General features: G+C 43.5%; 1 protein-coding gene across 1 annotated transcript; it reads right to left on the reverse strand.

Moving 5' to 3' along the window:
• Positions 1–6,722: 6,722 nt before the first annotated feature.
• LOC139392238 (uncharacterized) lies at positions 6,723–12,033 on the reverse strand. The gene is made up of 2 exons (XM_071140078.1): positions 11,927–12,033; positions 6,723–8,038 (listed from the first exon to the last, which is right to left on the reverse strand). Exon 2 carries the CDS (start codon positions 7,971–7,973, stop codon positions 7,032–7,034), a length of 942 nt encoding a protein of 313 aa, XP_070996179.1. The 5' UTR covers positions 7,974–8,038; positions 11,927–12,033; the 3' UTR covers positions 6,723–7,031.
• Positions 12,034–15,782: the final 3,749 nt, after the last annotated feature.

Here is a 15,782-nt window from a genome sequence, read left to right on the forward strand (position 1 = left end):
AGAGAGAGAGAGAGAGAAAGAGAGAGAGAGCGAGCGCGACTAGATCAGAGTGGGGCGCACACGCACACTGTTTATGGCACACATCTTTCCACTATCTGCCCGGAAAATCTATACACCTCTCTGTCTCTCTATACTTTATTTAGACAGCCATCAGCCAGCCTGTTCCATCTCTCAGTCTGGTTCCTGCCCAACACATGAGAGATGGGTCAACTCCCCCGTGGCCACTCAGTAATGATGCTCTCACTGAACCCTTAAGCGAGATACACTCACCCTGACTGCTCTTGTTAAAGAAAAAAAGATACAAGCTGTGTAATTGGGCTCTTGAATATTTAAGTTAGCCCGGGATGAAAGTTTAATGAAAAGATGATTATCTACCAGTTTATCACACTATTTCATCTTTCATTTTATTCACTGGCTGCTGCAGCACTCACTGTCCGTTTTTGGCAGCGGTGGATACAGCAGAGGCTCACGGGTTGAAACCGCACGAGCCAGCAAGTAGAATATTAGGAATTATATTAGTGAACAGAGCAGATGTATTTAAAAATATATATGTATCTTCACAAACCACTAAATCGAACCTTCTAACACACAGACACAAACACACACACTTGTGTTTGATCATACATGTTGCTGTCATTTAGTCTTATTGTTTGTATCTATAGGGGGAATGAATCATTTTTTGTTGCCAGAAATGGTGTGAAAAGCAGACAATGTTGTGCTTTGACAGACATAGCATTTTAGCCAAAACACAGTGGGATACGCGACGGAGTTTGGGAGGATTATGTATGGACCCAATTTGCCCTAAGGGGAGAGCTGCTGGAATGGGACATGGTTTGAACGACAGAGATTAGCAATCAATGTGCATGGTGCAAACAATTTGAGGGAATATCCTACACGGGCTAAAGCCCCCCGTTTCAATTTACAAAAAAAAATATGCTTGTCTTTTTCTAAACACTAAAAATATTAAGAAACAGTCTGGAAAATGAGGTTGTGGCTGTGCAGGCTGTGAGGCTCAAGCATTTTGACATGGTTCAATTTACAGAGATAAGATTCTTGACCTTCACACACAGACTTTCCTTTGTGAATGTAGACAACATCAGCATAGATTTGTGCGCTATCCTAATTGACTGAGTAGGCAAGACTGTAACCTGTTTTATTTGATAAGTTACTGCAAAATTGCATGACCAATTTCACACTAACCAACAGACTGGCCTATGGTGTGGTGGATCATGATTTAGAAATATGGGGCTTGAATAGAAGTGTCGAGGGAATAGACAAGAGTTATTGTGTTAAGACTTTGTTTAACCTTGCCTTCTTAGATGTTGGCATTCAATTATACGTCCTGAAGAAATGCGAGGTCGATATCAGTGGCACCGTTTATCGGTTTAATCCACAATTTCACGGTGCTGAGGCGGGATGGGATGTCACCGTTTAGCGGTCCCTTTCGTCTGCAAACCGGGAGAGGGACGTCGAGGGAAACTGGGCACGAGAGACCACTTCATCTCAAGGGGGTGAAAAAGAGCAAGTTAAATGGAAGTGACAATCTCTGAAAAAATTCCTGCTGGCAGCTGCGCGCATTCGACATAGTCAGCTCCCCTATATGGTCGCCGACCGCACGACCCCCGTGTCTGGCACACGCACCTGCCGCTCCCAGAAGCGCTTTCACCAACAGCCCATAATCCATGGGCGTGTCGCGGAGGGGCTTCTCTCAATGTGCTCTTGTGAAACCCCCTTATGCGTGAAAAAGCCCCCTTTCTCTCTCTATTGTCCGACACAGTTTTATGGGACAACATTGGGCATTATGAGGTTTCGGGATTTACATGGGACTCTATAGAAGGGTATAATCCTTTCAAGCAGAGAACGAATACAAGTTTTAACCCGCTGTTTTCATATTTATTAGCTGGTTAAAGCAACCGAGGCAGCTGAACCTTATACCTTAGACCCCACCAACAGGCTCTCAAGACCCCCACATTCAGAAAGTCCCGGCGAACCCCCAGAGGACCCCTCACTTGGACAAGCAGGCAGGCAAATGATCAGTGATACAGGTCTTCAGAAGACCTACTATTCCCACAACCATGATAGCAAATTGAAATATAGGCCTATAGACGCACTGTATAGGCATAGGCTAACTTGGTGTGGTCATATTCAGGGATCATCATTTCATGTCAGCCAACAGGTTTCTTAAATCTCATCAATTAAGATAGGCCTACAATGACCTGCATTAACAAGCTGATGACGCATTAGGATGAATGATGTCTTAATTGAATTAGTCCATTTTATGTCCAAAATAAAACAAAAACAAATACAGGCCTCTATGAATCCATGAGGATATATCTCAATAAACCCTCTGGATTGTGGTTTACTTTATGGAGAATAGTATCATTATTAGGCCTAACCTACATTTCAATAATAACTTTACATTGCGTATGATACGTTGGACCTCGAAACATTTTCAACATCATATTAAAATTACATTAAAAAAATATGTGGATGAATGAATTGTCATGTGACGCAAAGAACACTTCCCATTTTTTATATAAGGACATATCTTGCCCATCCCTGACTCTCCTTGGCATTTATAAAGCACTCCATCAACACTTTTGTTAAGGCTCTGTGCACAATTTCTATCCTCACAGCACTGTAAAGGTTGTGATGATATAGCCTACTTGTGCTTTCTGTTGTAACGCTACAGCCCTCCAGTTGTACCGAAGGTAGTTTGAGCATTTGCTAACCATTTCCAATTCAGGCAATTCAGGAAGTGGTTTGAAATTCCGTTCATGAATTAAAATGTGCCTGGTATTTCTATGAGGATATTTTCCATTCATTAATTTAATTCTAATTCACTGCTGTGGATACTGATATAAAAAATTAAATGATTCAAAGCCTGGCTGGAAATGAACCAATAAAATAAATATTTTTTTTTTAATAAAAAAAAAAAGAACATAACTCACAAAAACCCCACACAATTTCATACTCAAGAAGGCCATATATACTGTCTGAGTGGCTCATGGCAAATATTAGTTCATTTTCAATTTGTTATGTAGATCATTGGTAAAAAGTGGAGAGATACTTAACTACATCTATCTATCTATCCTGCTGTATGTTTGCTCTTTCTCTTTTGGCGACAGGTCTTTCTATCCAGTTCATCATACACAGGCCGCAGGCCGCAGCCCCCCTGCCCCCCTTTCCCCTCCAATCCCCCACCACCCCCTTTCTGTCAAAGCTGATTGTTTCCACGCCAACAGAGTGCTGGGGGCAAGCACACTGTCACACTACATCAGGCAGAGGGAAGACAGGGAGAGAAAGAAGAGAGGGGAGAGAGAGAGTCTGCTCTATGGACTCATCAGACAACACTGGGTAGTACGGGCCTATATGTCCAACTCACAAAACACGGGCTGAACTGAAGCTACTTCATTGGATCATGCAGAAGATAGCCCCCTTGTGTTCTTAACACGCAATTGGATTTAAAAAAATGTAAGTGACAAAAGGAGCTATATGATGAAGAGTCGCCCTCTGCTGGACTAAAATATAGTTCTTATTTCACTCCGCTTTATAGGCCAACTGCAGGATACTGTGTCATGGTGGGTTCAGCTTGTTGTCATTGTCGTGTGAAAAAGACATGACCGAGTGATGGGAAAGAAAACACGTCAACAATAGGCAAATCATTGAAAATGACCATCATGCGTTATGGCACCATTACGCATGGGATGGACTAGCCTGACCTGGACTATGATGATCAATTCATGATTTTCAGAAATACAGGGGTTAGGCTAAATGAAGGCAATATCATTGATATAAAATATAGCCTAATTCATGAGAATAGTTGGCGTTTTAGGCAGAACACCACTGCTATCGAAATCCAAGTTATGCCCGAATGCGCGCAAAGTTGCCAGATAGAATGTCTCTACACAATGGCCACAACAGTCTGAAACGTAAATTCCATACATTCAATTGTCGGAGTGTATGTAATGAGTAGGTGGATCGTTATTTCACGAATATCGCAGGGTCACACATACTTGGAAACACTTGACACCGACTTGGATGACACCAGGCACAGCTGTGTGCACCTCTCTCTCCTCAGCAATAATTTGGGAGAAAACGTTAGCAACGCAGTTTGAGGCGTTATCTTCGCTCGTTTTTAGCAGTTCTGCTCAAGGAGAGAGACGGTGGCGCGTCCCGCAGCTCTCCCGTGCGTGTGCTTCTCCCCGTGCGGGGTGCTCTTTCGCCTGTGCCGCTGTTCGCGCCCAGCAGGACCTCCATCACACATGCCTCGTGTCCCGCCGTGTGGCGAACCTATTATACAGTGTCGCTGAGACGAAGAGATGTGTTCAGGGTGAGGTCACAGTGTTTAACGTTAGACACAGCGCAGAATCCCAAATTGAGATACAATGTGCATCCAATAACACTTTTTTTCTCCTTACAGAAACAAAGGAGACATTTGCTTGAATTGGCCCTTTGTGGAGTTGAGGCCAATAGCTAACAAGACATAATAACAACTCCATCCCATCTAATTGTATAGGCTAACTTCACTGCCTGCCTAACTACATCATGGGGATTTTATGTTCACAATATGTTTTGTTTCTCTGCGATTTTTGGAAACGGTATTTGTTCACAGGCAGGACAATGACAGAACAAACGTGTTATCCCAGCCGCTTCCCTTTTTGATGCCCTAAATACACACATCTTAAAAACCAATAAACAACAGATAAATATGTTAATTCTCTCACATGTTCACTGTCATGCCTGCGTCCAGGAGAGGCGATAAGCTTTAGAACATAAGCCTGAGCGCCCGGAGTTCGGAGGTATAACCGAGGATTATCCCAAACTTGCCCCGGGGTTTGGCTCATATTGCGGGACTGGACCGGAGGCTGCTCACCCGGCCGGATAGGACCGCCTGGCCCCGGGGCGCAAACTGACAGATTCCCCGGGGGACCGTAACCTGCAGAACCAGCTCAACTCAGACCGCAGATTAGTTGGCGAAGGCTGGTATCTCTGGAAGCACTCACACAGACACACACAGCACTGCTACACGTTCCCTGCCCGCAGCGACGAGAGACGCAGTAATCATGCCTATGAAGAGTGATGCTTGGTCTTCACAGGGCTATCACACCACCAACAGAACACAGTCATGATGAGGCGATACAAACGAACTTTGTGCTGCTGATAAATAGAAGATTGTACTGAAAGGTCATGGACCAGTGGCTGCAATGCAATGTTCAACAATGAATACCATGAGGCTTTAACTGTTCTATTAGTGCTTTATGTATAAAATAGAGCACACAGCCATGCACTCGCCATAGACAAACATTAGCAGTAGAATGGTCTTACTGAAGAGCTCAGTGACTTTCAACGTGGCACCGTCATAGGATGCCAACTTTCCAACCTTTCCTCAAATTTCTGCCCTGCTAGAGCTGCCCCAGTCAACTTCAAGTGATGTTATTGTGAATTGGAAATGTGTAGGAGCAACAACGGCTCAGCCGTGAAGTGGTAGGCCACACAAACTCACTGAACGGGATTAGCGAATGCTGGAGCACGTAGCCTAAAAATCGTCTGTCCTCGGTTGCAACACACACTACCGAGTTCTAAACTGCCTCTGGAAGCCACACCAGCACAATAACTGTTCGTCGGGAGCTTAATGAAATAGGTTTCCATGGCAGAGCAGCTGCCCACAAGCCTAAGATCGACATGTGCAATGCCAAGCGTCGGCTGGAGTGGTGTAAAGTGCACCGCCATTGGACTCTGGAGCAGAGGAAATGTGTTCTCTAGTGATAAATCACGCTTTACAACCTGGCAGTCCGATGAAAAAATCAGAGTTTGGCAGATGCCAGGAGAAATGCTACCTGCCCCAATGACTGTAAAGTTTGGTGGATGAGGAATAATGGTCTGTGGCTGTTTATCATGGTTCAGGCTAGGCCCCTTAGTTCCGGTGAAGGGAAATCTTAACACTACAGCATATGACATTTTAGAAAATTCTCTGTTTCCAACTTTGTGGCAACAGTTTGGGGAAGGCCTGTTTCTGCATGACAATGCCCCCATGCACAAAGCGAGGTCCATACAGAAATGGTTTGTCGAGATCAGTGTGGAAGAACTTGACTGGCCTGCAACAGAGCCCTGACCTCAACCCAATCGAACACCTTTGGGATGAAATAGAACGGCGACTGCGAGCCAGGCCCAACATCAGTACACGATCTCACTAATGCTCTTTTGGCTGAATGGACACCCTGCAACATTTTCCCAGAAGAATGGAGGCTGTTATAGCAGCAAAGGGGGGGATCAGTCCACATACTTTTGTGATGTAGTGTATGTTAAATTAACGGCCTATAGCTTAGGTTTAGCATGTGTTCAATATAAGCTATCTGACATAGCCTACTTGTTCTCATATGCTGCTAATCCACACTTTTCTTTGTATGCTGACCTAACATTGATGTGGGGTTTATACTGTGCGAAGAGTGCAAATAGACTAGTAAAATCCCAACAACATCCTAACCTTATAAATGATCAACTATCGATACACAAATAACTCTAAAACAATTGTATTATGCCACTGGAGAAGAAACATTTCACCTCATATGTTGTACTTTGAATATTTTTTGGCATATCACAGTTATAGAAACAAATAAAATAGCACAGTCTACACGTATATAGAACATTTTAAGATACAAGCATTTATTAAACTCTTAAACTCTCATATAATATTTTATATATTTCAATAGATTGGCAGAATTAGGGTGAAAAAAGATATCCTGGCTCTCAAGAAGAAAGGTGACATGGATATGTTTGGAAAGTGACACAGGGTAGCATGCCAATAAATAAAAAACAAACTGCATTATCCACTTATTAAAACACCACAGCAGAGTAAAATCTCAGAGGAGGCTTGGAGATTGTCTAGTTCAGGGAAAGTTAAGCCTGGGACAAAATAAGCAAAATTAACCATCGCCAATGGCAACAATGCCTTTGTATTCCCCTTCAAAGATTGTCCTGTCTCTGCTAGTGACCACTTCCTGTTATGGCCTCCACTCTTCCTTCTTGCTCTACGATTGGCTGGCGGTGGCAGTTGCAGTGGTGCCAGCACCCATGCGCAGCAGCTCCTTCCTGTGGTCGAGGATGACGTCAAAGCTGGACTGGAGGCGGTTCTGCTGCTCCTGGACGCGGCCCTGCAGGGTGCGAACCCAGCGGATCAGAGCCAGCCTGCGGTACATGGTTAGCTGGACCTGGTGCTTCTCCATCTCCTGGGCCTTGAAGCGCTCGCGGTCCCTCAGGGTCCACACGGCGTCCTCCAGCTCAGGCAGCTCACCGCAGTCCGTGTCCGAGTCCGACAACGTTCCCCCATCAAGCAGGCTGTTCCCCAGTCTGCCCCACCCCCCCATCCCAGCCCCCTCGCCTCCACTCTCCATATTGAGAGAGGACAGGCTGCCGCTGGACCTGAACTCAAACTCTGAGTCGCTGTTGCCCCATTCCTCTGAATCCTCCACTTCCACCTCCTCCTCTTCCACCACCACTCCCTGTTTCATGCTGCCTCCCTTCAGCTCTTGTTTCTCCTTCTCGTCATCGCTCATCCTCCCCATCTCCTCCTGCATCTTGCCCTCCTCTGTGCCGTCGGGGGCGACTCTTCTGTACCCATTGTCTCCACTCTCAATCTCAGGCAGGGGATCCAGGGGGCTCCAGCAGGGAAGGCGGGAGAGTGGAGACAGGGGCCCCGGACCGTAGTGGTTGGAAGAGGATGAGGAGGAGGGAGGGTGGGGCTGGTCGCGATCCAACAAGCCCAGGTTACAAGGACGTACCTGGTTTCGGTTCTCGTCCCCTCCCATCATGATGTCATCGTCTTGACCCAGGAAGTTGAAGTTGCCGTCCTTCTTGACTTGTTTCCTGTTGCCCTCCTGAGGCTGGCTGTTGTTGCTGAGTATCCGCAGTGAGGAGGAGCCGCCTCCCTGGCCTTCGTACTGGGGATTCACGGGTCGGTTCTGGTGAAGCATTTTCCTTTGCCGAAACTCACTTCTTGACCGAGAATCAATTCTTCTTGACCCTTGACTGAGATTCACTGTTTAGAAAAGGAGAGACAAAAAATATATTTTATTTGTCACATGTTACAAGCCCTTAACCAACAAAGAATAGTTAATAAAATGTAAATAAAATGTAAAAAATTTAATAAAATAACGAGGGGGTACCGGTACCGAGTCAATGTGCGGGGTACGAATTAGTCGAGGTAATTCGTACATGTAGGTAGGGGTAATGTGACTATGCATAGATAATAAACAGCGAGGAGCAGCAGTGTAAAAACAAAGGGTGGGTGGCGGTGGGGAGGGGGGGTCAGTAAAATAGTCCGGGTGGCCATTTGATTAATTGTTCAGCAGACTTATGGCTTGGGGGTAGAAGCTGTTTGGACCTAGACCTGGCGCTCCGGTACCGCTTGCCGTGTGGTTGTAGAGAGAACATTCTATGACTTGGGTGACTGGAGTCTTTGACAATTTTTGGGGCCTTCCTCTGACACCGCCTATTATATAGGTCCTGGATGGCAGGAAACTTGGCCCCAGTGATGTACACACTACCCTCTGCAGCGCCTTACGGTCAGATGCCGAGCAGTTGCCATACCAGGCAGTGATGCAACAGGTCACGATGCTCTCAATGGTACGGCTGTAGAACTTTTTGAGGATCTGGGAACCCATGCCAAATCTTTTTATTCTCATGAGGAAAAGGTGTTGTCATGCCCTCTTCCCGACTGTCTTGATATGTTTGGACCATGATAGTTTGTTGATGATGTGGACACAAAGGAACTTGAAACTCTCAACCCTATCCACTAGACCCCCGTCAATGTTAATTGGGGCCTGTTCGGCCCTCCTTTTCCTGTAGTCCACAATCATCTCCTTTGTCTTGTTCACATTGAGGGAGAGGTTGTTGTCCTGTCACCACACTGCCAGTTCTCTGACCTCCTCCCTGTAGGCTGTCTCATCAGTGTCGGTGATCAGGCCTACCACTGTTGTGTCATCAGCAAACTTAATGATGGTGTTGGAGTCATGCTTGGCAACAGTCGTGGGTGAACAGGGAGTACAGGAGGGGACTGAGCACGCACCCCTGAGAGGCCCCAGCGTTGAGGATCAGCGTGACAGATGTGTGTTGCCTTCCCTTACAACCTGAGCGCTGCCCGTCAGGAAGTCCAGGTTCCAGTTGCAGAGTGAGGTGTTTAGTCCCAGGGTCCTTAGCTTAGTGATGAGCTTTGTGGGCACTATGGTGTTGAATGCTGAGCTGTAGTCAATGAATAGCATTCTCATATAGGTGTTCCTTTAATCCAGGTGTGAAAGGGCCGTGTGGCGTGCGATTAAGATTGCGTCATGTCAAGGGTTTCCAGGATGATGGTATTGACGTGAGTCATAACCAGCCTTTCGAAGCACTTTATAACTACAGACGTGAGTGCTACAGGGCGATAGTAATTTAGGCAGGTTAACTTCAGTTTCTTGGGCACAGGGACTATGGTGGTCTGCTTGAAACATGTAGGTATTACAGACTCGGTCAGGGAGAGGTTGAAAATGTCAGTGAAGACACTTGCCGGTTGATCTGAGCATGCTGAGTACACGTTCTGATAATCCGTCTAGCCCCGTGGCCTTGTGAATGTTGACCTGTTTAAAGGTCTTGCTCACATTGGCTACGGAGAGCAGAACAGCTGGTGCTCTCATGCATGCTTCAGTGTTGCTTGCCTCGAAGCGAGCATAAAAGGCATTTAGCTCCTCTGGTGAAAGTTAGTTAAAGCAATTGTTTCAAGGCTAATCCCTGAGTTAGCCTACATTTTTAGATAAATCTGCATGCTATAATTTGATAACTCCCGCCTCGTTTCCTGATTCAGTCCTGTATGCTGCTGAATAACTCACAATATGTTTTAGATTTGCCTAATACTAGTTAATCTTCTAGCCATCACTCCTATTCCTTATTTTTCTAATATGGTAAAAAGGAGCTGCTCAGTGCGTCCAATTGCACTCCACTTATATTACCATCAAATATTTACATGTCTCCTCTGAATGGAAATTTCTCTAATCCTGACTTCGGGGTACTGTCACTCATTCTCAGCTCTGTCCCATGATGCACAGGCACGTTGTGCTGAAGGACAGCAACTAACGTTCCGCTGAAGGACAGCAACTAACGTTTCAGGGTCGTGCGCACCAATGGCATCTATGTAAATATTGACGCTCGATTAGTGAGCATTAAGTTATCAAGTAAAATCGACATTTAGGTGATGGGATATATGTTCATCTATGTTTTCTATTCATTTGTGGTTCCTGCAATATCCCAACAATAAAACGCATTTCCATCCTTTTTTAGTTTATGTTAAACTACACAGCATAAACGCTGTCAACTACGGGATGCACCATTAGTCTAATGCGTTTGTTTGTTCTCAATGCACCACCTGCTTTGAAGCTACACAGCATAATGCTTGAACATTCATTTTTATTAATTCGTTCTGAAAAAGATTTGAAATGTTATGAACGAACGACGATGCTCGATGAAAGCATATAGACTATTATAGGCTATAGATCTCACGACAATATAGCGTCGAGATGTAATATTATCCTACATAGACCACATAATATGGTTTGAGAAAAACAGATGTGGTAAAAAACGCGGTTTTATGAAGTTAATATAAAGATGAATGAATCTCCACTGTGCGTTACGTAATGGCATAGCCCTATAGCAGCAGCGCTATCAGCTCACCCCATATCCGAGTTCTCCTCTCTCGGCCGTAGCGATAACCTCTCTCCCACTCATACAAAACAACCTTACCATTCCTTATTTCATTCACCGGTTACATAATAATTCTGATTGACAAAATGTGTGAATTGATTCATAGGAGGGCCTTGTCTTACCGTTTGGTAGACAAGTGCTTCGTAGAGGAACTAGATTCGGCGCCCTCCGTATTTCACCATCGGTCCACCCTCCTATGTAACGTTAATGTTTATCAGTGACTAACCTCCGCTCTATCCAGAATCTCTATCCATCCCATCCACTCTCTCTAGCGCTCTGATAGAATGGACTGCTAGCCTACCCAATGACTCACTTCTTAAACTGGGCAGGGAAGGTAGAAGGGAAACTTCAGAAAGATGTGAGCAGAAAGAGTGCTGCAGAAATGACATTGGAATGTCTCATCTTATCCTTGTTTTTTAAAGGGTTTATCCTTGTTTTTTAAAGGGAAGGTACGGCCAGAAAAGTATATGCCACAAACGAACAATTGTTTATAGGCTACTCAAATGTTACTTACAATAAATGCTCACACTGTTGTCAAGTGAGACAGACTGCTATTTGTTGCATTGTGTCGCTTTAAACTGACGACTGTGTATATGTCGGTATTAGATCATAGAGAACGCCTGTGTTGAGTGTGAGTGTGTTTTCGGGTGGGAGGTATGGTACATCAGACAGACTTTGCAAGTATACTCCCTCCCCATTCCCTGACATGCAGTCGCTGGCGGCAGAAGAGCGAAAGTCCCCCTCGCCCCCCCCTTCACCCCATCTCCCCCCAAACCCTTTCCACTTCAACAACATCCCCATTCAAGTGTCGCACCTCCAGGCTGTCCCCCTCCTCCCCATCGTTCAATAGTAGCCTAAGCACATGAAAAATACATCAAACACATCGGCCGCCCGCGGCCTCGTCACATGCAAAAATCAGCTCTATCTTCCAAAACTGAACACAGAACCGTGGAGCAGGACACCGATATGGAGAAACAGATAGCTACAAGGCCGGAAAATAGAAACATTGCGAGGCATACAAAAAGAAACAATGAGAGCGCGTGCTGCGGTGTATGTGAACCAAATGTTCAGACGCATGGTCATCCGCGAGGTCCCTTGGGGCGGTAAATAAATATTGTGCTTCGGTTACAGAGCAACCGAGGAAACTCATAACCACCCATCTCACACGCCAGCATTTAATAAAAAGAGCATGACTTACCTAGCGAATAAGACCTTGTTAGATTTTTACACAGCCCCAAGTAATGACCCACTTCCCTCAGTTCAGCTTCATCTTCAGCAACACCAGTCCTTACTGTGACAGTGGCCGAGGGGAGCGACCAATGGCTATCCTGTCAGCTCACAACACCACAATGCATAACGGCAGATACTGTACAGAGAACTGGAGTTGAGAGGACCTCCAGCTTTCTCTTCTCTAACAGAGATAGTCAAATCGACCAAGACACGCCACATAAAACGAACCCCCTTACATTTAGTTAGATGTTCCACCCCTTGGAATGCATCACGAAGAGTGAAAGAGTGCATATTTCTGGTCAATTATTCTAGCCTCTTCTCGGTTGGAAGTCAAATAAAACGGCTTTGTCCTCTAGATATTGTGGTCGGTCAGGCCCGATTAATATAATTCACATAACCTTCCCCGTCTTTCAAATGTTATGATTGAATAAACAAAACCAGGATTAAGTCTCAGCCTAAAGCTAAGAGGATATCCATGGGGTTCACTCCAGCCCCTGTGCCTGCTCCTAATGGTGTGTAATGAGCTTTCCTGCAGCCCCTAACCCCGAGACCTGCTGCTAAATCACCATGGACTAATGAGATGGAGAGATAAAAGCGGTCATTAAAAGTACTCCTAATGGGGCCTTATTATTAGCCACTTATCATAATCATTAGGTTATAAACTGCAATTATCTTAACTCTAGACCAAGAGTGGTCCTCTCTGAGCCTAGAGAGGTCAACAGAGGATGGGTGTAACTTCTAAGGGACTGAGGTCTATAGGTAACAGTCTTGATTCAGTCAGGTTGAGGTCAGTCAACTGATATTCTATTCTATTCTGAAGCTAAGGTAAGACTGATCAAAATGAAGGTGCAGAGAGCGAGAGGGAGAGAGAGACAGTGACATTTAGGGACACATTTAAGTATGTTATAAGTATGTTACTTACCTTTTCACACAATTCTATTGACATCAATGCAAAATCTGCACAAAAACTTAGTGCTGAGTGGACATTTTCCCAACTAGGATTCAGTCCTTCAAAGTCATATATTTGATTTGGAACTCTTTTAGTCCCCATTTGGACTAATCTTCCAAGAGTCCTTAAACATTAAAATACAATTTATAATACAAACACATTTTCCCATATAACACACTACTACAAACATACATAATATACTAGCATAATGACCCAATAAATACTCAATCTAAAAAATATTGATTCTTCATCTACTATAGTCCCACAACATTTCTAGGTATTATATTTAAATTGTTTTAAAAATAATCTTTACATATTGAAAGGTTTCTAGTTTGCTCAGTTAATTTTTCAATTTCTTTATTGCTCTAAATTGAAATGTTATTTTGCCTATTTCTCTTTTCTGTCTGGATAACACATAGATGGTGGACAATCTATTCCTAGTATTTACGGAATGTCTGTCTCTTACCAACTGAATACCGTTGTGAAGAGAACTTGGCTGTTTTAAATTATGTATATTATGAAATAAAATAAGCATGTTTTTTTTTCCAATTATCTTGTCGATTGATGACCAACCAAGAACACTGCGCATGACTGCAACAGAAGAACCATATCTCCACCTTAAAACAATCCTTTCTGCTTTATTCTGTGCATTCTGCAGCCTCCTAACTTCACTTGATGATGTATTTCCCCAGACCACCGAACAGTAGTTCACCTGACTCTCAATTAATGCTTGTGTTATTTGCTGAATAATTTTTCCCGGTAAATATTTAGCTATCCTTCTGATTATGCATGCTGTTTTAATATATTTTTTTTGTACATAGATTAGTTATTTGAGACGACCATGATAACCAGTTGTCTAGCTGCACTCACAATAGTTTGGTTTCTGCCACTTCTTCAATTTGTACTCCTCCCATACTTAATTGTATCCCATGCTGTTTTGGCCTTTTCCTAGTTGAACAGACCAACATAACTTTGGTTTTCTTGGTGTTTAAAACAAGTTTGTTTTGGCAAACCCACTTCCTGATATTCTCCAAATCTCCTTGTAAAGCCTGCTGTACCTGTTGAACCGATTGTCTTACTGCATAAATTGTAGTATCATCTGCAAATATAGTAGCTTGAGTTTCAACGAAGGCATAGTGAAGGTCGTTGGTATATATTAAATAAAGAAGTGGCCCAAGGCAGCTGCCCTGCGGTATTCCACAGTTTAACACTTGAGGGGAAGAAAATGAACCATTGATATAGGTGGACTGTTTCCTGTCACCCAATTCAATGCTACCTCCTTAAAAACATAATGCATTAATTTTGTCAAAATTATTTAATGATCCCCTAAATCAAATGCTGCACTGAAATCTAAAAATAGTACACCTACAAATTTGCCATTGTCCATAGCATTGAGCCACTGGTCAGTCATGTCAACCAATGCAGTGGTAGTGGAATGGTTTTTGTGATAAGCATGCTGATTGGCTGTAATCAGATTATTTTCCATGCACTCCCACATTTGTCTACTCACAATACCCTCCAATATCTTACTGAGTGTAGGGAGTAGACTAATTGGTCGACTATTGGCAGGGGTAATGGGTTCTTTGCTGTCTTTCGGAATAGGACACAGTTTCGCATGCTTCCAAACATTTGCAAACATCCCCTTTTCCAGTGACCAATTAAATATGTATCTCAGAGGAACTGCAATCTGGGGAGCAGCACAGCGAAGAAAAAAATTGTCCATAAGACCATAACCTGTAGATTTACCATCAAGTAATTACTTCAATAGGTTTAACACCTCCACTGACACAGTTTGCAGACTAAAAGAGCAGATCTTGTTGCTCATAATATGATCATCAATCCATTGGACAATAGCTTGTTTGGAAGAATGTTGGTCTACATTGTTACGCAGTAATTTAATTTTCTGTATAAAAAAATCTGCAAAATGATTGGCAATATCAACTGGTTTTGTTATTATTCTCCCGTCAACCTCCACACTAGATGGGCATGATGAGATAGATGTACCAAGTACGCCCTTAACTGTATTCCATACCTTTTTAGAATCATTTTTACAATCAATAAAAGCATCGTTGTAAATTAACTTTTTTTTCTTTCGATTCAATTTAACTGCATAGTTACGTGATGTTCTATAGTTCTGTTCATCAATTTCTAATTTTGACTTGGCTGCTATGACTTGTGCCATATTTCTTATAGTGCCTTCACTTTTGCCATATTAGATATAGTGCCTTCAGAATGTGTTCACACCACTTGACTTTTTCCAGATTTTGTTGTGTTACAGCCTGAATTTAAAATGGATTAAATTGAGTGATTATTTTGTCACTGGCCTAAACACAATACCCCATAGTATGCTGCTGTCAACACTGCTCCACATAGTTCAAGGCGGGGTATGGCAGACTCAGATTGAAGGGTTAACTTGGCTTTTTGCAAAACAAAGCCCACTCCACGTTGTTCATCTTCATCAGTGGCTCCGATGTATGTCGATGCACCAATGGCTTTGTTGGAAGCATCTGAAAACCCACATACACTCAGCAAAAAAAGAAACATCCCACTTTCAGGACCCTGTCTTTCAAAAAATAAAGGTAAAATAAAAAGACAAATCGTAAAAATTAAAATAACTTCACAGATCTCCATTGTAAAGGGTTTAAACACTGTTTCCCATGCTTGTTCAATGAACCATAAACAATTAATGAACATGCACCTGTGGAACGGTCGTTAAAACATTAACAGTTTACAGACGGTAGGCAATTAAGGTCACAGTTATGAAAACTTAGGACACTAAAGAGGCCTTTCTACTGACTCTGAAAAACACAAAAAGAAAGATGCCCAGGGTCCCTGTTCATCTGTGTGAACATGCCTTAGGCATGTTGCAAGGAGG

The sequence above is a fragment of the Oncorhynchus clarkii genome, chromosome 32 (assembly GCF_045791955.1).
Source record: "Oncorhynchus clarkii lewisi isolate Uvic-CL-2024 chromosome 32, UVic_Ocla_1.0, whole genome shotgun sequence".
Classification (NCBI taxonomy): domain Eukaryota; kingdom Metazoa; phylum Chordata; class Actinopteri; order Salmoniformes; family Salmonidae; genus Oncorhynchus; species Oncorhynchus clarkii.